General features: G+C 39.5%; 1 protein-coding gene across 2 annotated transcripts in view; it reads left to right on the top strand.

Annotated features, from left to right (window-relative positions):
* Positions 1-22710, top strand: part of LOC131671708 (disks large 1 tumor suppressor protein-like) — a 1979893-nt gene that overhangs the window by 1216309 nt on the left and 740874 nt on the right. For both annotated transcript variants that reach the window (XM_058948341.1, XM_058948331.1), the window contains exon 11: positions 17077-17320. In XM_058948341.1, coding sequence (XP_058804324.1) covers positions 17077-17320 — 244 coding nt within the window. The remainder of the gene's footprint in view (positions 1-17076; positions 17321-22710) is intronic.

Below are 22710 nucleotides of genomic sequence, written 5' to 3'. Positions count from 1 at the left end.
AAACAAAGGATAGTATGATAAACGCAGAAGGGGAAGAGATGGTAAAATGGCTAGGAGAGACAGGATTAGTGATTATGAATGGGAAAAAAGAAGGAGATGAAGAAGGAGAAATTACATATATAGGAGCGAGAGGGATGTCGACAATTGACTACATAATAGGAAACATAGGAGGGGTAGAGAGAGTGAAGAAAATGCAAATGGGAGAGAGAACTAAATCGGATCACCTACCAGTAGAAGTGGAACTAGAAAACAGGGTTGAAGAAGAAAAAAACAGAGAAGAAGAAAGGTTAAGAGAAGACTGGAGCGAAGAAGGAATAAAGGAGTATCACAGATGGATAGGAGCAGTAGAAGGAACGGAAAAGTGGGAAGAGATAAAAATCAGAGTGCAGAACGCTGTAACAAAAAAGAAAATAAGAAGTAAAAAAGGAACAAGGAAAAGCTGGTGGAGAGAAGAATGTAAGGTAAAAAGAGACAAGGTAATGAATGCTCTGAAAGAACTAAGGAGAGGAACTGGGGATAGAAGCAGATACTTGGAAGCAAAGAGGGAATACAGAGAGGAAATAAGAAATGCAAAAGAAGAGGAAGGAAGGAAAGTGGCGGAGGAAATAAGCAAGGATAAAACGAGAAGGAAATTTTGGGAAAAAGTGAGCGGAGGAAAGAATAAAGAACAAAAATAGACAAAAAGATAAGTAATGAGGAATGGCTAAATCACTTCAAGAAGCAGCTGGGAGAAAAAGAAAAGGACTACAATCAAAAAGAAGAAGGAGAAGAACAGGAAAAAGGTGAAAAAAAAGAGGGAGGGGAAATAAAAGTAGGGGAGGTAGTAGCAGTGATAAAGAGAATGAAAAAGAAAAAAGCATCAGGAGAAGATGGGATTGTAAATGAAGCGTGGATGGCAGGGACAGAAAGCCTAATAAAAGACCTGACAAAATGTCTAAATGAAGTATGGAACGGAGGATTCCCGAAGGAATGGAGAAAGGGAATAATAGTACCAGTCTACAAGAAAGGAAAAAAAGAAGAAGTAAGCAATTACAGGGGTATAACGCTGATGGACACAGGTTACAAGATATATGCAGAAATAGTAAGGAAAAGACTAGATAGAGAGATAGAAGAAAAAGGAATACTAAGCGATACGCAAATGGGATTCAGACTAAAAAGAGGAACAATAGATGCAATATACGTGCTGAAAACGGCAATAGGAAAAGAAATCAGGGAAAAAGGTGGGAAATTGTTTGTCTTCTTCGCTGATATGAAAGCAGCGTTTGACAGGATAAGAAGAAAGAAGATATGGGAAATAATGAAGGAAAAAGAAATAGATAAAAGGATCAGAAGAAGTATAGAAGAAATATATAAAGAAACAGGATGCAGATTAAAAATTAGAGGAGAGATAATAGGGGAATTCGACACAGAAAAGGGAGTGAGGCAAGGGTGCCCGCTGAGCACCACGCTATTTAATCTTGCCTTTGCGGAGTTAGAAGAGAAAATGAGTAAAATTCAGGAAGGAGGAGTGGTAATAGGAAGAAAGAAAATCTGGACGATAGGATATGCGGATGATATAGTAATGTAGGCAAAAAATGAAAATGGGATGAAAGAGATGCTGAAAAAACTAAGGAGATTCTTAGAGGAAAGAGGGTTGGAATTAAATGTAGAAAAGTCAAAAATGATGAAATGTAAGAAAGGAGGAGGAAGAGGAAAGGAAGAAAGTTTTGAGTGGATAGGTAAGAAAATTGAAATGGTAAAAGAATATAACTATCTGGGATTCACAATAAACAAAAATAATGGGAATAAGAGACATATAAAGAAAACAGAAGGTAAAATAAATATGGGACTAGGAAAAGTATGGGGGTTGGGAGAAAGATTATTTAAAGAAAATTGGAAGCTAAGGATGATGTTATTTGATGCGTTAATGAAAAGCGTGATAATGTATGGAGCAGAAATATGGGGATGGAAAAGATACGAGGAAATAGAAAGACTACAAATGAAATATATAAAATGGGTACTGGGTTTTGTGGACAGAAACACACCGAGTTATCTGATAAAATGGGAAACAGGAAGAAAAGAAATAAAAGAAAAAGCAATAGAGAGAGCGATGAGATATGAAAATAAAATAAAAGAAGAGAGGGATGGAACAATAAAGAAAGAAGCATGGAGAGAAATGAAGAGAAACGAAAAGAAAAGAGAAGAAAGAAATCAAAAAAAAGGAGAGAGAGAAGAAAGACTAGGGGAAAGTAAAAAATACAGAGAGAGAGAAGAAGGAGACGATGAAAGAAGAGTTCTGGGAAGAAGTAATAGAAGAATTGAAGAAAAAAGAAGAAAAAGAAATGGAAGACAAGATGGAAGAATCAAGATATATAAGAGAGTGGAAGGGGATAAGGGAGGAAATGAAGAAGAGTAGACTAATAGAAATACAAAATGAAGGGAAAATAAGAGGGCTACAGATAAGAGAGAGGTTTAGGTTAGGGAACGAGACAAGAGGGTGTAGATACTGGGAAAAAGAGGAAAATAGGAAATGTAGATTATGCCAAAAAGAAGAGGAAGACTGGAAACACATAGTAGAAAAATGCGAAATGACAAGAAAAGAAGGAGAAAAGTGGGAAGAAATAATGGTTGGGAGCAAAGAAAAAATAGCATGGATGAGGGATCTGAAGTGGAAAAGAAGAAGAAAAGAAGAAGAAAAAGAGAAAGAAAAAGAAAAGTGAAAAGAGAGAAGAAAGAAAACGGTAAGAGAGAACCGTAGTAAGCAATAGTGAAAGCAGAGGGAGCGGAGGATACCGCAGTAAAGGTGTAAAAGCCCTAATACGGACAGATGAAAGAAGAGGAAAAGGAAGCGCAAAGAAAAAGAAAAAACACTAAATCATCAAAGCACAATCACACACAAATACAACACAAAACACTAACAAGAAACAAGACACGTCACTCAACAAAATTGAAATGTATATTGTAAATAAACATTGTAACATTAAGTTGAATAAACTCAATATATATAATCCTATTGTAATAGATATTTATTATTTAATAAATAATAATGCAGCAACACTTATAGCGAAATACGCGAGCAAGTTTTAACTTGCAGTCAACTAAGATTATTTTATAAAATAAGTTAAAATAAGTTATAATAAAATAACATTAATCGATTAAATTCTTAAAAAACTAAGAAGTTATAAAAACGGAATTACATCTTTTAAAAATTATTTCAAACGTATGTTAAAAAAAAAATATCTAATTAAGAAAGTAATGAAAAGTGCCATTTTCGAAGATAATAAAATAGTACATTACGTAACGCGTGTGGGAAGTAGATGATCCCACACGGGCGAAGTTTGACAACGCCAGTGCGACGATCACATGTCTCACGCACAAATTACGTACACTATTTTTTTACACAAGTGGGGGAAGTTCGAGTGTAGTAGGTTTATGTGAGCAGGAAGAGAAGTAAAGGAAGTTTCGGTTGCTGCCCTCCCTCATTCGTAAAAAAATATGAAACACTTTTAAATTATTAGTTACAAAATGAATAATTATTTATTATTAAAATTAATCGTAAGATTATTACAATTATTAAAAATTAACGTTACATGGTTCTTGTTGTCTAATGGCAAATTAATTTTTCTTCTTTCTTCGTTTGAATTTGTTTCTTTCGGAAAATAATAGCTCAAATTGGGGAAACCCATTATCGTCCCGTCTTTTATGATAGGCCATTCAGCGTCAGCACATACAGTAGATCTGCATATACCTTTACCTACTTTTACTTCCCGCACGCTCTTGTAGCTCTTCCCGCACACCGAATAACCGTGCGGGAATGCTACACTTGCCGTACAGAAAAGCGTACGTGAAATCGAACTTCCCGCACGCCATGTGAAAAATATACTATACGAATACTTTTAAGAAGCAGCTTTTCCTTTTGGAAATTTTATGCCTTTCATCAACTCTGACTGAGACATTGTATCAAATATTATTCAAAATAATGTTGTTCGTTCAAAATAATGTTGTTCACCTCTCTATATTGAATAGTCGTCAAACGATCTGACGTATGTGAAAATATTTACTTTATGTAGGAACTTTAGTAATGATTTATATTATTAAAATCATTATTTATATCATTCAATGAATCAATATTATTTTATATATTTCACATACCTGAATCACTATAAACACCAATGACGATTATTTTTGAACCAATTGCATAATTCACTGGCTGGTAGTTGGTTACATCTGTAACGTACCGACGTCACATATCGTCGGTATGCGAAATACGAGCAGTAAGTACATATTGTAACGGGGGAGGTTATCTGAAAAAAATGGGAAATTTATTTAAGAACAAAACTCCCACGATGCAGAGCTAACCGCCGTTCCGTTAAACACGTATGATTGTACGTGTATTCGCATTTACGTCAGATGATTTCGCTTAAGTGTCTTCTATCGAACGGAGTTGAACTCACCTTAAGTCACGTGACTTGTGACACTCGATGAATCTTAGGCGACTTTACGCCTAATCCACTTAATCCCCTAGATGTTATCGGATTAAAACGCGGGTACGGTAGGACTACTAGATGGCCGTAAGTTAACAATCGTTGGTCACGCCATGTTGCTGTTCACCGTGAGGGACATGACGATGCCGACGAGGGTAGCTATACTCCCAACCCTCGTCGACGAATGTATCTTAGGAGTGAATTTCGTTAAATTGTTTAGAGCGGTACTTGACCCTGACGATGATACGTTACTGCTCAAGAAATCACAAACCAAAATGAAGCTAGAGGTAGCTAGTTTAGAGGCTGATCCAAGATTAGCTACGATCGGACTAGCCGAGGTAACAGCCTCTCAACAGGCGATATTGCAGAGGACCATCGACGAGGCCTTATCGCAGGCCCCCGTGGGACTGGGATATGCGGCAAGCATTGAACACGAGATTCGGGTCGGTGATACGAAACCGATCAAGCAGCGCTATTATCCAGAATCACACAAGGTCGAGCAAAAAATGCATAGATTGGTAAGGAAAATGTTAGACCAAGGGGTGATCGAGCCGGCGGACAGAGGCTGGTTGAGCCCAGTGGTTATGATACGTAAGAAGGATGGCTCGTATCGGTTTTGTATAGACTTCAGAAAGGTCAACAAGGTCACCGAGCCAAACGCATATCCCCTACCATTTATGCAAGATATATGGAGGCGCTCACGAAACGCACGCTATATCTCCACACTCGACCTCAGTAGCGCGTATCACCAAATACCGCTCAAACCCGAATCTCGACCTATCACTGCCATTACCGTACCCGGATTGGGGCATTTCCAGTTCGTACGAATGCCATTCGGTCTCTCGTACGCTGGCGCCACCTTCCAACGGTTAATAGATAGCGTGATCGGAACTGAGCTTGGCGATTTCGCCTTCGCCTATTTGGATGATATCATCGTAGTATCGTCCAAATTCGAAGATCACCTATAACATCTTAAAACAGTATTGGATAGGTTATGTCGAGCCGGACTCTCGATTAATCGAGAGAAGAGCGTCTTCTACAAGCCGGAGGCCACATATCTGGGTTTGTTGATTAACCGCGAGGGTATCAGGCCCGACTCTGAAAAGGTGCGCTCTATCGTGGAGTACCCCCGACCAGGAAACGTGCGACAGCTGCGTACTTTTCTGGGGGTTGCTTCATGCTGCCGCCGATTCTTGAGTGACTCCGTCACGCTCGTTCAACCGTTAACGAAATTAACGGGGAAAAAATGCGAATACGTGTGGGGATCAGACCAAGAACAAGCCTTCGCCAAACTTAAGGCACTCATGATATCCGCACCGTGCATCGGGTTACCGGAACCCGACGGGCAGTACGTGTTGGAAACAGACGTTAGCGCTACGGGAATCGGCGCCGTCCTGATTCAAAGAGTAAGAGACGAAGATCGAATCATCGAGTACGCTAGCAGAGTCCTTTACCCGGCGGAGCAAAATTACTCCGCCACGGAGCGCGAATGCTTGGCGGTCGTATGGGCTATACAAAAGTTCCGCCCATATATGGAGGCATACCGATTCAAGGTAGTAACGGACCATAACAGTCTGAAATGGTTGTATAATCTGAAGAATCCAATAGGACGTCTAGCCCAATGGGCCTTGCAACTCCAAGGCCATACTTTCGAGATAGAGTATCGAAAGGGGGCCAACAACGTATTGCCCGACGCGTTATCATGCGCTTTTGAGCCCGCGAAGGCTGAGGTTAGTGCAATGGACCAGCCGAAGCCAGGGGACAAAGCCTGGTCGAAGACAATCCAGAAGACTACCCGGACTGGAAAATAGTTGGCAAAGTGACATATCACCATAAGCCAAGTGATGACTACCGAGACGAATACGGGTACAAGGACACTTGGAAGCTTGTCGTGCCACCGGAAGACCGAAAAGCGGTTCTGTTCGAGAACCACAACATTGAGATCGCTGGACATTTGGGACGCGAGAAGACCTTCACCCAGATTGCCCAGTCCTACTATTGGCCAGGAATATACGCGGACGTCAAAGGGTACGTCCGAGGAGCCCTCGAGGGCACAAATACGTATTAGTGTTCATTGATTTATTCACGCGATGGATCGAGTGCATACCTGTACGTAGTGCCAATGGTAAGGCGATCGCGAAGGAACTCCGGGAACGAGTGATCCTGCGCTTCGGCGCACCTAAGGTCTTCCTGTCCGATAATGGCACCGAATTCCGTAATCAGCTTGTAAACGGATACCTGAGGGACCATGGATAAACCAGACCTTTACGCCGACCTATACCTCACAGGCTAACCCTACCGAAAGAGTTAACCGAACCCTGAAGACGATGATAACCTCGTACCTGTGCGAGAATCACAAAGAATGGGACCGAGTCTTAACTGAACTCGCGTTCGCGTTAAACACTGCCATCCACAGTTCCACGGGAACCAGCCCTCCCATGCTCAACTACGGTAGGCAACTAGAAGCTCCGAACACCCTTCGTAGACGAATGGACGAGCTCGCGGCCTGAGAGGAAGGTTTGCTTCGAATCGAACAGTGGAACGCACATATGAAGAATAACCGGTTCGTTATTCAGAAAGCTCGAGAAATCGCTTCGGACGAGTCCCTTAGGTAGGTGAAATATTATAACGCCAAGCACAGGGCCCCCGGATTCAAAGAAGGGAACTAACTAAAATTCGCGTATATCCAGTGCGACGCAGGGTATTTCCGCAAAGCTAGCGCCCAAATTTGTGGGCCCCTTCATAGTCACGAAAGTTCTCGGAGTCAACTCGTACCGCCTCGCCAACCAGCAGGAAGAGGTCTCGGAATTGGTTCACGCCAAGGACCTCAAACCCTACTATGGACAGGAGGATACCTTGCCAGAAGAGGAAACCCGACAGCGAGATGAAGACGATACGCCTACCACCGAGGAAACCGAGACGACGAATATCCCGCCTACGGCGAGCGATGCGATACCACGCGAAATCGGACGTGCCGTTACCACGGATGACACTCCCCGGACACCCCAGAACGATAACGCGACAAGTTGGAGCCACCCTCGTCACGCCCCTTCTAACCCCCTCGATAAGACCGTGATAATAACCCAACCCCGTCAAATAATGCGGTAATGAGCCCAAGTGGAAGACCTCACAAGAACGCGCTAACCATCCGAACCCCGTCAACAAAACCCAACCCACATATCTCCCCTCCCGTCGTCGTGAAAAGGAAAAGGGGTAGACCACCGAAAACACCGAGCATGGATGCATGAGGCCCTGTGAACGAAGGACCTGGGAGATCGATGCAAAGGACCCCACCTTCGATCCCAGTGACGAAGGCCCTGGGTAGCCGAACAGGCGCCCACCTTCGATACCCGAGGAAAGGGTTATCGGTATTGACGCGTTTGACTGTTACAGGATGAAGATCTCGCTCGAGCAAATCGAGCAGGCGGCGGCCGCCCCCATTGGGTTGGATTTTGGCCCCGCCGTCGAGGGGGTTCGCGCAGCTCTGCACCTCCTCAGCGAAAAGAGGGAGGAAGAGGAACGAGCACGGGTGCGAGCTCACGAGAGTTCGTCATCCGTGCTAATAGAGGAGCTGGTAGATGAAGAGACCACCGCCAGCCCGTCGTCAATACTTGGTATCGCGCGCGAGAAGACCGCGCTGCTATCCGGACCCCCCCAGCGGGAACCATCCCGATGAGGGCCCCACAAAGATCAGCGGGCACCCAAACAGAGGGCGACCCCATCAGCGTGACCTGGCGTCCTATGTTCACCAGCCAGGCATCCTCGCCTGGTAAACGAACCTGGGAATAAATAGTGGAGGGCTTGAGGGAGGTCGAACAAAGCTGGACCCCCCTCAACGCTCTCCAACGGGCCGTATATAGGGAATTCAATACGTATACGGCCGCGTGACACTGCCCCAATGACCTCGAACATTGGAGCAAGATGGTGTCCCGCCGGCGCCAGTTCGCGCAGGCACTCAAAGAGATGCAACGCCGCCACCGCCAGGCCCTCGAGGACCCGGTTGGTGGCGCACCAAATGTCACCGCCCAGCCTTCAACCATCGAAGTGCGACCATCAGATCCAGGGGTCGGACCAGCAGCCGCGAGGTGGTAAACGTTGATGGCAGCAACGGGGGTCAAGCAACTGGACCCATCCACATCAATCTTGTGGTGCGGTCCACGGGTGAGGACCCCACGGTCAAAAGACCGTTATGCTATATATCGCGATTTTGACTGCGCGGAACTAATTACTAACCCCTTGTACTTTGTAAGGATCGGTAGCGTGCATGTGTTAACCCGGTGAACAAAGAGCTGCGATCGTTCCGACGCGGCATGTTATTGACGCGCGCGCGCTTTGTAGACATAAACACGCGGGCCAAGTATACTATAGAGAAGAGGTAAATAAATGTGATACTGATTATAATTTCGCTGTTATTATTCCTCACTAGTAGCAAGTTGGTTGACTAACCCTCGTCCCCTCCTACTCTTCGATGAATGAATGTGAACGATTCGATATATTTTCGCGAATAAATATTCGAAATGAAAAGACGGAGCATTCACCCCGTTACAGAATTCATACGATCTAATTTCGGATTAATAAAGCCTGAAGAGGTCAGCAAATGTGCGACGAAACGTTGCCGAATATAATTAAAATTAAGTGATTTTCCATCTATCATTATTTTCCTTTTTTCCATCATTACAAAATTGATCGTTTAAAAAATCATAAGAGAATCAAGACAGTATGTTACGTTTAGAACAGAGCCTTGGATTAGATAACGGCTGCCAAGAAAACAGAACTCCTGCTTTCTTTGAATTCATACGATCTAATTTTGGAATAATAAAGCCGGAACAGGTCAACAAATGTGTTGACGAAACGTTGCCGAATATAATTAAAATTAAGTGATTTTCCATCTATCATTATTTTCCTTTTTTCCATCATTACAAAATTGATCGTTTAAAAAATCATAAGGGAATCAAGACAGTATATTACGTTTAGAACACAGCCTTGGATTAGATAACGGCTGCCAAGAGAACGGAACTCCTGGTTTCTTTGAATTCATACGATCTAATTTCGTATTAATAATGCCTGAAGAGGTCAGCAAATTTGTTGACGAAACGTCGCCGAATATAATTAAAATTAAATGATTTTCCATCTATCATTATTTTCCTTTCCTTCCATCATTACAAAATTGATCGTTTAAAAAATCATAAGGGAATCAAGACAGTATATTACGTTTAGAACACAGCCTTGGATTAGATAACGGCTGCCAAGAGAACGGAACTCCTGGTTTCTTTGAATTCATACGATCTAATTTCGTATTAATAATGCCTGAAGAGGTCAGCAAATTTGTTGACGAAACGTCGCCGAATATAATTAAAATTAAATGATTTTCCATCTATCATTATTTTCCTTTCCTTCCATCATAAAAAATTGATCATTTAAAAAATCATAAGGACATCAAGTCAGTATGTTATGTTTCAGTAAAAGTTGTACTTAGCATGATCAAAAATTGTTATAATTTTATAAGTTTCGAAAAAATATCGTCTATAATTGTTATAAGTATTGACGTTATTATTTTCTTATAGATTACGTCTGAAAATATTGTTATTTTAATCATGAATTTATTTTATGGAATGTCATATGTACATTTTGTACTTAATAATATTATAAGATCCCACAATAAAGAATTGAATAGTGAAAGTGTAGGGATAGTTTCGAATTAATAAATTAACAAACAGTATGGTGAATGTTAATGACAATCATAGATGATATATTTTCAAACTTTTATAATTATCTTGATATTTTATTTTGTTAAGAGCAACTTTTACCAAAATAGATTTATATAAATAAAACAGATTTTATTCCGCTGATGTTGTAAAAAATGATGAAAATTGAAGTAATATTCGCTGGTGGCTTAGAATTGTGACGGCAGCAGGCGACGTTTTGTCGTGTGCCGTTCTTTTTCCTTCCTCTGCTCTCGGCTGACCTGCGCCTAATCCGAATGGTTTTCATTCGGCGGCCAATAATGATTAGCGAGCCTAAAGTAGGACCAGCGGGGGCAACAACGAGAGGGAAAAAGAGAGTGAAGAAAGATAGAGACAGTGATAAGGAACAAGTAGTTGTGTTGGGCAATGGTTCGGACGCGTTTATACAGTAGGTTAAGTTATTATATAAATATAAGATAAGACTTGGAAATACGAGTTCTACACCGCTATTTTTCTTTCTCTTATTCGAATCCTCTCGCAATTACTAAGAGCGTCATTGCCTCTTTTCCCCACTCCAAATAATTGGTGACGAGCCGTATTGTCTCGTTATAGAATAATGACTTTAAATTACTTTATAATGAAATAAATTGTTAACAAAAGTGACATATATTCCATGCTAATTTTATGGCAGAGGAGACTGGTACGCTTGTTCATAGTTTGCACCTCTGACTATGTGGCGGGGAATTTTGGAAGGTGAATTTAAAGGTTAAGGTGAGTTCGCGGCTGAAAATAAAATTAGTATAGAGGGAAGGGAGGGTCAAGGAGGTATAAATAATAAAAATCGATTACACTTTGTTTCCTTTTATTCAATGGTCAGCGCGGCTCGACACGATTTAATGCATATTACTCGCCCGAGAAAAATCATGCACCGCATTTTACATTTAATTTTAGCGAGTGGCACTTTGCCTACTTACAGATTTCCGGTGAAGAACTCGACAAGCGAAACTACGGCAGCGAATCTGACACAATTGCTTACTTCCAATTTTACAATCAGCGGCAAAATGGACGAGAAACGGCTTTTCGCGGTCAAAGATCATCTTTCCTCTCCTCTTTCTGAGAAGAAATGCCATTATTAGCCGAGATGCTAATTCGAATATCGGTTGCACCCTCCGAATATTTCGTCATTGGTCTATATGTAATTTAAAAAAGTACAGCGCCCTCATTTTATCTCCTACTTTCGTCTTCTATTTACCCTCTTTCATCCCCACTTAATCGGCTAGCATTGATTGATGAGAAAGATCTACCCCTACTGTTATTTATTTTTCGATGCAGATGGAAATCAAATTTTATTCTATTTTATTCGCTTATTGATCTTGAAGTCACCAACGACTTTCGTCAGAGTTTCGAATTTCATCAATCAAGTTATCAATTTAATTCGACAGATTGCTTGTTGCTTATTAATATATTTAAGGGATTATAGCGGCCGCATACAAGTATTTCGAATTTGATATTTTAACGTATTCCATGTATAAATCGCATCGCTAAATTATTTATAGTGATAATATAATTGTAAGTAGGTCTTATTTTCGTAGCATCCTCATCATTTACATTTGAATCTGTATAATATTTATTTAAGTTCGCTCGCTTCATATGGTCTGTCTCGCTCGCTCTCGCTTAGTCTATCTCGCTCGCTCTTGTTGAGTCTGTCTTATTCACTCATGTTTAGTCTGTCTTGCATGCTCTCATATAGCCTGTACCTCTCCTCAAGATGGCCGCCTTTGCTCCCGTGTGTCAACCTCATACTCTGCTGCCGGTCTCCAAAGCGCCTTCTGGAGCGCTCTCCTTCGGTTGTATAATACTTGTATGTGTCCGGGTGTTGTGTGTATGTATTTCTGGGTGTTGTCAGTGATCAGCAGCAGTGTTAGTGTATGGCGCTCAGGATGTCGCCGATAGTACGCAGCAGCCTGACACAGCTGATTACCGGCTGCCGCTTCATCGACGATTTTTTGTTCGCCCCAGGTATACCAGCATCTCCAGAGCGTTTGTATCAGTGTTGAGAAGTATAACGGATCTGTATATACCGCTATCGTGTATTTCCGCTACACTTCGCAGTCAAGTTTTGGTGTTTTTCGTTCTAGCCGGTAACACGTGGTCCGGAGTGTATGTGTACGTGTGCTCTTTTTTCTTCTTTGTGCGCTCCATTTTTTCAGTCATCCGTTGGATCACGTTTTCCAACTTGTTACGTCGTTTTCTCGAGTTTGGATAGACGGATATGGAAAAGAATTAGTGTTCGAATTAGGGCGCGCATAAATTATAATTATCCGGCTGGTTACGGGGCGGCAAGGGACGGGGGTGGCTTTCCTGAGGTGTTGCAAATAATGCAATACTCTCAGGCAAAACCTTGTAATGTACCGCATTACAACTATTAGAAGCGCTGATCCCACCGTCTCTTCCTCACCAACTCATGAGGATATATTATTTACGTTCTCCGTAGAATGAGAATAAAAATTCGAAAGCTAGAATTAGACTAATGCGTATATAAGTTGGTCATTGGACTTTATTTTACATCAATTCAGTTGTTTTTGATCTTAAAGTGCCACGAAGGCCTTTTACTCAAACTTATACTCATTAAGTATTTAAGGGAGGTCATTAAATTGCTGAATGTGTTTATCAATTTTTATTTTGACAAGTAAGATAAGATATCACATATAAAAAAGTGAGAGAAAGCGTTTTTGTGCATTTTGCGCTAAAGCTTCTGCTAAAGATTGTAACGGGGTGAATACCGTTTAATTATATTTTTATCCGCGTAACTTTATTGAAAGGCGAATGTAATCATCTATGCTCAATATACAATCCGGAGAGCATGGGGAAACAGGCGTCAGTCAACCAGTAAATCTACTAACCTACAAAAAATTGAGTGGAAGCAATATGAAATGAGCGAGTCGAAAGCACTTGTTAATGTCACGAATGGAATCTTTTATTACCTATCAAATGCTACATAAGGTCGGCCCGCGTGTTTGTTTACATCGACGCTCGCACGATGACAACATGCAGTGTCGGGACGCTCGCTGCTCTTTGTTGGAAGAGCTATTACATGCACGCTTGAGATGTCGGAAAAATCAATTGTTATTCGGGCTATTGCATAGCAACCGCGAATATAAGCTGGCCAGCTTACCTTAATATCACAGGCGTACGAAGATGACACTGACGAGTCGCACAGCGAGAAGATTGTCTTATTGTTTGTGTCACGGATCGCGAGTTCGCGCACACATGGTTTCGCCCTCGATGGTGAAACCCCACACACACTCTCTCAATCTCTTCGCGGGCGACGCTTCTCCGTCGGCTCGGGTCTCTCCCCTTGGTGGTTGAACGGCACCTTGGCAACAGCGATCACTGCTAGCTGGCACTGATCTGGGCGTTCTTCTCTCAATTTTTGGTCTTAACGGCACATGGATCGACAATAGCGAAAAGAAAAGCGGGCGAACGTGATGATGGTCAGCGCTTCACTGGTTCGATTTCAATCGCGCGCGTTCCGTCTGCTCGCGCGCCGAATTCCTTCGTTACGTTTTTCGTCTCCCCGGTAGGTGCTGCCCTCGCAGGCAGCAATTTGGTTATTTTATTGGCGCTAATTTGACGTTTACCGTCACAAGATATAATCCTGCGTGCTTCAAAACTTGAATTTCAATATACTGCAAAGGTCAGGAGAGAGAAAGAGATCGAAAAACTAAGAAAATCTGGAAAAAAATAAACAGAAAGTAGAATCAGCAGATCTTTCGCAGGTATGGGATATGACACAACAACACTAAGCCAGGCGTAGGACACAGCGACATTCTCCCCTATAGCAGTCATGAAAACTATGTTAATGCTATGCTAAGTGGAGAACACAGCTCTTTATTTAGCTAATAAGCGAAAGCTATGCCTCAATGCAAAGCTAAGCGAAGGACGCGGCCTCCTATCTTCTCTCGCCACCATTGTGTCAACAGCAATGTGTGTGATATGGTAGGCCCTCTCCTCGCCGTCGAGCGAAGACGCTCAGCTCGACAGACCTCCCTATCTTCGTTTATCTTACCCACCATCAGTCTGTTAGGTAGCATGAGCACAGCCGCCAAGTATAGGCCATATGTACCCGCTTATGCACCTCCTTTCGCAGGCAGATCAACGAGAGCTTGATAAGTATTGGCTCCACCGATCTCTGTCGAAGGCGGTATCTGTGTTTGAAGTCGAACTTTCTAGGCAGATCTACTCGGCGGGTGCGCTTTATTCCAACGAGTTTACAAGAACAACAGGTAGCCAGTCAATTTAGGTCTAACTATGCGTCTGCAATCTACGGTTCGTGTTCAACGCTTCCTGACTCACCGTTTGCACAGAGCCTCAATAATACTCTATACCCATCAATGAAGCTGCAAGATAACATCAGCACCATCATTACCAGGTGGAGGAGATATCGGTTTGTATATTCCACGGACGAGCAACATATGATCTACCATATCCAGATAGACCCCTGGTCACCTACTTGCACCGAATATTCTGGAGCCATTTGTTCGAGGTCCTGGCTTAGCATTATGAGCTCCAGACGGTGATCTCCGGGAGGTTCTGCGGCCCGTACCTGACACTCCCCCCAATTAACGACGAGGGCTATCGGTTTTCTCTTACCTGCGAAGCGCTCACCAAAGACCTTTACATGAGTAACTTCCTAAGCAGTGAACCGAACCTGAAGACCACGAAAAAAGCTTAAGTCCAGCTCAGATAGCTCAAAGTGGGAAGTTTACATTTGCGCATATGGGTGGCCAAAGATCCAAACCATTCCGTAGCCATCTGACTCAACGAATGACTTTGCTCTAACTGAATCCACTTGTCAACCGGAGACTTTGCAAACGAGTTTGGAACCGCCTGAAATCCAGTTAAAGACCATTTCACTCTCCGGATTAGCGTCCACACCCCATAACGAGCGTCTATAGAAATGAACCCTCCTCACTGAGTTGGCCAGCATCTTTAACCCCGCCAGACAGATAAACAAGGAATCCGATGCTGATCCTGGAATTGAATTTGAATCTCATTTTCAAGGTTATTTCGAGGTCAGCTTCATTTTTTCAAATCGGAATCCCTATTTTCGACACTGGCAATCGATAGAGCTAGAAAATTTACGTTCAGATATGTGCTTAAGTCGCAGAAAAAATTTAATATTCAGTGTTAGTCCAAGGTCATTTACCCCCAACAAGGTATTCAGATACCTTTGAATATTTTTTCGATCAGTAAAATTTTTATTTTTGTCGTTTTTTAACGAGGAATCCGGTAGCCATCTACAACTTGATCTTCATCTCGACCTCAACTTGACCTTCAAAGTCATTTCAAGGTTAACTGGTTTTTTTAATCATAAATCCCAATTTTAATATTGGAAATCGATAGAACAGAAAACTTTACATTGATATAGTATTTTTTTAAATGATGACCTGACTATTGTCGTTATTCTTACTATTAACGTTATCCAAAAACAACGACATGAATGTAGTAAGATCTGTTTCCTTTGGGATGCTTGATTAGCGTGAGTCCGCTTACTCTTACGATTGGGAAGCTTGATTGATGAGTCTCCTTGTCTATTACTTTAAGGTTCAAAGTTTAATGGCAAAACCATCTTGAATTTTGAAAAATCGAAATTTTTGTAGTATATTCTAACTCAGTAACCCCAAAAACCTTCGAATTACCACTTTCACTTTAACTGGTGAGGTTAATAGACACAATTGCTGATATTGGTCTCGCTCAAATCCTGCATGGGTGTTGGAAACCCGTATGCAATATCCACAAAAGGTGAATGCGTGGGCTGGTATCTTTAACCATAACTTTCTTTATCGACAATAATCTTACTGCAGCTTACGAACAGTTACTCAGGGATCAAATAATACCATGAATAAAAGAGATAAAGGTAATGATTACGATGTAAGTTGGTTTGAGCAAGATGGAGCAGCTGCTCATTTTGATCCAGACGTTCGATTATATTTGGATGCTCAGTTTCCTCGTAAATGGATTGGAACAAATCGAGTGGCCGGCTAGATTTCCGGATCTGACATCACTCGATTACTTTCTCTGCGGTTACCTTCAGAGTAAAGCTTATGTCACTAAACCAAACAACTTAGAGAAACTATGCAATCGAATTATGCAAGAGGCGGCTAGAACTGATAGATTAATGATTCGTGATGTTGTTCGTTATTTTTACAATCGTTTAGCTTTTTATCAAGAAGTTCAAGTTCACGCTAAAAGTAAGAATAACGACGATAGTCTGGTCATCATTTTCAAAAAATACTGTCTGAATGTAAAGTTTTCCGCTCTATCGATTGTTGGTATTAAAACTTGGAATTCTGATTAAAAAACCCAGTTAATCTTGAAGTGACCTTGAAGGTCCAATGGCCGTCGATTTGAAGGTCAAATTGAAGGTAGCTACCGGATTCTTCGTTAAAAACTACAAAAATAAAAACTTCACTGATCGAAAAATAATCCAAAGGTATCTCAATACCTTGTTGAGGGTGTATGACCTTGAAGTAACCCCTAAGGTAAAATTTTTTCTGCAACTTAAGCACATATCTGAACATAAATTTTCCCGCTCTATGGACTGTCAGTGTCAAAAATAGGGGTTCCCATTTGAAAAAATGAGGTTGACCTTGAAACAACCTTGAAATTAGGTGCAAATTCAATTCCAGGATCAGCATCGGATTCCTTATTCAAAATTATTAAAGGAATGACTTTAATAATTCCTTTTTTTCAGAAATGAAGAACTTTAGAAAATATTCAGCTCTCCCGGGACTTAACTGACACCCTATATATAAATACATACATATATACATATACTCACATATTAGTTATGTTTATAATTAAAATATATTTATGTGATATCAACGTAATATTTGAAAGATGTTTATGATATATATTAACTTCAGAGCATTATTTAAATACGATCCGAGCAAAGACGAAGATTTACCTAGTATAGCTTTATCATTTTGTTTCGGAGATATTTTATATGTAACCAATGCAAGTGACGAAGAATGGTGGGTTGCAATAAAATTAAATGTTGATGACGAAGTATCTGGCATTATTCCATCTCGTAGACGTTGGGAAAGGAAGCAACGAGCTCGGGATAGAACAGTGAAATTTGAAGGCGATCCATCAATTCTCACTAATAAAGTAAGTAATTTGATATAATGAGAAACAATAATACCTTATTGGATCAGTCAATTGTGAGATTTCACTCATAATGTTATAATGATGTATGCTTGAAATCTTCACATGGCTAATAATATAATGTTTTAGTCAAGATTCTTGTACAATTTATCATGTATCTTATATAACACAATTATTTATTTATATCATTATTTTATCACTTCTCTATCCAAATGGATAATATATGAAGAATTATACAATCAAATTAAATTGTTCTAAAACAGATCACGAAATGATATTTGAAATTTTGGTAAATTTTATATTATGTAATGTTTAAGGTATCTAATTACGTATATGATGTGAATGTAGTCTATATAATTTCACTAAATTTTATTTGAGGTTGTATAATTTGAGTCCGGGTCAAGGTTAGAATCGGTCGGAATGGAGCCGCGTGAAAGGGAGAATCGATCAAGTTTATTGAGAAAGCGGTGAGTGGACATCCTAAGAGAAAAGAATTTATTGGAGTAGATCATTGGTTTCTCTGAGCCATAATAATGACCCGAGGAGATAGAGCATGGGTGACGTTACTTTTATTCTTCTGATGCTCGAGATGATCCTTACTTTATATTGCCGTGTGGCGAAGTGCACCTCTTCTTCGATGTGGAATCGTGACCCATGTAAGTTTGGCTGGGTTTACAGCGTGTTTAAAGCCCTGGAGAAACGACCTCTTGTTTTTATTTCACGATGTCTCTTTACGATAAGGTTAATGCTTAGGCATGATAATGTTACCAGTTAGTCATTAAATTAATTATAGTCAAGCGTGCCAATATTAATCTAATGAGGTAAGGCTCACTTTATTTCTGAATGTAATAATCAATAAATGACTTGTAAATGAGGATAAAAATAAATGTAATAAATAATAGTTTTTACAATACCTTGGAAATCGTTGTTGAATACGTCTATAAACCACGTAAGGTGATGTTGGAATAAATAAGTCTCATTTTATAACCATTAAGTAATATTTATAGAAAAGTAATAAAAGGTTTGATAATGTTTACAGCAAAAGTTAACAAGATAACGAAAGTAATATATAAAAGCAATATATAAAACACCGAAACGTCGAACTGCTGAGTGCACAGAGCTCTAATTTTAAACTGCTTGCAACAGCGTAAGCTAGGTTTCTTTCATCACCTTTATTACATCAATCATCTTCAAAATTTAGAGTTAATATTACATTGAAGTAGCTATTGCTTGTTACATCACCATGTTATTCCGAAAAGCGTTTATTCGTGACATAGATTTTATGCAAGTCTAATGGTTTTTGCAAATGCTCGCATAATTTTCGTCTTTTTTAAGATCTTGATTTTCGCAATTGTATGTCCAATGTTTAAGATAAAAATTTAATATATAAATTTGAGATAAAAATTTTTCTGTCAAAAATACGTTGCAAGACATAACACCTCAGGGCCTAAGATATTGCGATTAATATGCATTAATCGCAATGCTAAAATTTCGTGAGAGAATGGAATTGATATTAACATATTTATGATATTCAAATTTTAAAGAATTTTTGATTCAGCAAAATTTGATTTTATTATACTTCTTGTTTTTTTGATTCTTTGGTTTTAGTTTTACTTTATGAACGTATTTTCGGTTTATAAAAAATCGGTTGGATCTTACATAGTTCTACTCTGTTGTTTACAAGAGTTCGTCTGTACAGTTTTTGAGATCCCCGGAAGCGTTATTCGATAGTTTTTATAAGTATTCCTTTGCTATTCTATTCCATATTAAGATTCCTATAATTTTTCCTATAATTATTAACAACTTTTTTTCTTATTATTTTAGTTTGAGGGTTGACAGCATTCCCGTGCCATGCCAAGAGGAATGGTCTTTCAATATCTGCTACACTTAAGCTGGGGACTAGAAAGTATCTCAAGATATGTGTAAGTACAAAATTTGAATATATTTACATTTGAATTTATTCTGTTTGTAACCTATTTTTTTTTCTTTGTTTCAAGGCCGCTATACGAACTCTGCTAAAGTACGATCGCTTGACTCGCAACTTGTACTATCTCGGGGAGTATAGTCTAGATAAAGATAATTAAGGGTTTTGTAGCTTATTCTTTTACGAATTGCGCGTATATTGTATTAGATCCCATAGGATGTTAGCGAGGTGTTTAGCGATTTTTATAATGTATTATAGTTTCGAGTTTCATTCTGTAACGGTCCAGCCTGATTTACTTTTTCCTTCAGCTTCCACTGCAAAATAGTAAGCCATCGTACGCAAGAAAACTGAAGAAAAGCGGTACTTGAGCGAAGGCGTTCTTCTCATATACGCGTAAATGTGTTAGGGCAATTCGTCACGAGCGTGGGAAAATTATTATTTACAATGCAAAATCGATAATTGCAAAGTCTTTTTTAACGAACAAAAGCATTTTTCAGTCAATTTTCATGTGCTGATCAAGTTATTATAGTCATTCAATATGTATTTGTTAGTTTAATTTAATTTACAAGTAAATATCGCTAGTAATTTTGCAACAAATACATATGATGCAAATTCGAATATACAATAACGATCTCAGCACCTTAAGAAAGAGAAGCAAGAATTTGACACTTTGATAACTGATTTTCGACTGAGTTATCAATAAATAAAAAATTTATAATTGCATTTTAAATACAATTACAATTATATACAATTAATTTATTTAAACAATTTAAATTGCGTTGCGAGATAGCGATTTGACTGTACATACCTATAAAATTAATGATAACGATTGTAACTCGTTTATTGATTTTATAATGGCTAAAAGAGGAATTTACGAATTCGTTATTTAATTATTATTTAAAAATTGATTGTTAAGTTAGTGGTTTTTATTTTAAATAATGTTCTACTTTTCGCAAGTGATTTTTTTATGTAAAAATTTTCCGTAAATTAATTCTAAATTCCGTGTTATTTAAATATCTAACTTATATCACTTTGTGACAGTAAACGTCAAATTAGCGCTAATAATATAACCTAATTGCTGCCTGCGGGGGCAGCACCTACCGGGAAGACGAAAAACGTAACGAAGGAATTCGGCGCGCGAGCAGACGGAACGCGCGCGATTGAAATTGAACTAGTGAAGCTCTAACCAACGCTTGCCCGCAAGTGACGCTCTAACCACCATCACGCTTGCCCGCATGTGAAGCACTGGCCATCGTTACGCTCACCCGCAACTACGACGCCGATTACTGATACGTGAGCTAGAGATCGAGTCATACAGTGAGGATATACAAACTAGAGTCGAACACCGGCAACCGCTACCACCGAGTGCTGACGTGAGCCTGCTGAACGCTCTCGTACCGGCGACATCGAACAGTGTGTGTGTGAGGTTTCGCCATCGAGGGCGAAACCACGTGCGCGTGAGTTCGCGATCCGCGACACGAACAAACTCGAATCCCTTTCTTGAGTGTGACTTGTTGGTGTCATCTTCGAGCGTCCGCCGAATAAAGGTAAGCTGGCCAGCTTAATCTCGCGATCGCGGTTGCACGTTTAACGATTAATTTCTCGTGTTCGAAGCGTGCATGCAGTAGCTCTGCTAACAAAGAGCAGCGAGCGTCCCGACACTGCAGGTTGTCGTTGAGTGAGCATCGATGTAAACAAACACACGGGCTGACCTTATGTAGCATTTGATAGATAATAAAAGATTCTATTCGTGACATTAACAAGTGCTTTCGACTCGCTCATTTCATATTGCTTCCACTCACTTTTTCGTGGATAAATAGATCCATTGGTTGACTGAAGCCTGTTTCCCCATGCTCTCCGGATTATGTATTGAGCATAGATGATTACATTCGCCTTTCAATAAAATTGCGCGAATAAAAGTAATTAAACGGTATCCACCCCGTTACAACTTATAATTTTAAAAGGCGATTTTTCCTTGAAAAACGATTTATATTAAAAAATTCGTTATCCTCTACTTGATTTTTTAAGTCACTAATTTTTAATTTTGATTGAGCCATTTTGCGACAAAACCTGTACAAAATTTATGCTAATATCAAAAATAACGTTGTAGGGGCTACCAAGCATAGAAATGAGCCGTTTTCGCAAGTATAAATTCGCTCGTCGCTGCGGCAAGAGGATTCATAATCCTACCATGCCTAGCAGCGCGAGTATTGAACAAAATAAAGACTCAGCTATTTCCTAAGACTGATTTCATTATTCAATGGTTAGCCTGTTATTCCTTTCCTCGACGATAATCTAAGTGCTCAACTCATAAGACTCTCTCTCTCTCTCTCTTATGAGAAAAAAGCAACCTTAGATTATCTCCTCACTAAAATCAATATTGCCTAGAAATTAAATTGAGTATTTATTGCGGCGTTGTCGGGCTTCCCCTCAATAGATGTAACAACACTCAATTATATTTCAAACGGTTTATCGAAGCGGCGAAAATTGTGTTCACTATTTGTTGATTGTAGAAATATCAAAACTAGAAGAACTTCACGTGTCAACTTCTTGCTTACTTTCGGAAACGCGATTATGAATTTATCTTAGAGTCCGAACTATTTACTTTGATAATGTACGATAACTTTCAAACGTTACAATTCACAGATATAATTGTAATTGTATTTAAAAGTAATGTATTTCAATAAATAATAATAATGTAAGTAATAATAATAAAATATGAGTAATAGTAATGAATATATTTTTTGTGTCCTATCGTATCTTAATTATAATCTTACTATGTATAACATCTTTGGATGTAATTCCTTGCGGCCTAATCTATAGCCCTACTAGAAAATGACGATATTATAAAAATTATTTCAGATTAAGTAAATTTGTCGATTCCTACGAAACTGTCAAAGCTGGTCGTTTGTTCGGTAAGAGCGGTGGATTTTTTGAGGTGTTTTGGTAATATCTTTATTTCGTTAAGTTCAGTTTCTTTGTATTTGTTTTATGTTTCTTTGTTTTTGTTATGTGTTTGCTTCTTTTGAGTTTCTTCTGATGTGTCCTTGATCGTCGTTAAAAAGTATGTAATTGAATTAAAGAATGCTCCTAGTAAGTTGATAGACCAGTTGTACGCTCTATGTAGTGTATATCTTCTGATTATTGTGTTCAATTTCAATTTTTAAATGTGAAGAATAATAAGTAACATGAAAAGTGCTTATGAGAACGATCCCTATCTTTAATTTTTTGATTACTAGATGCCAGGTATTATTGGCAACATTTTCTAAAGCATTTTTTGTGGATATACTACCTCAGATTGCTTCTTCGTTAATTTGATTTGCTATCATATTTAGTAATGAGGCTTTTTCTTTAGAAAAAATTAATTGTTCTTGTAATTTATCTAGATCATTTTGAGAATAAACTCTACTTGTCGCTAAACTTCCAATTGATTCGAATGTCTAATTTTTGTATTAAGTTTCAGCTAATT

This window comes from Phymastichus coffea, unplaced genomic scaffold (genome assembly GCF_024137745.1).
Source record: "Phymastichus coffea isolate CEN01 unplaced genomic scaffold, Cenicafe_Pcof_1.1 PCOF00010, whole genome shotgun sequence".
Classification (NCBI taxonomy): Eukaryota; Metazoa; Arthropoda; class Insecta; order Hymenoptera; family Eulophidae; genus Phymastichus; species Phymastichus coffea.
Note: the sequence above shows the minus strand (reverse complement) of the source record. Positions and strands in the feature narration are given on the sequence as shown.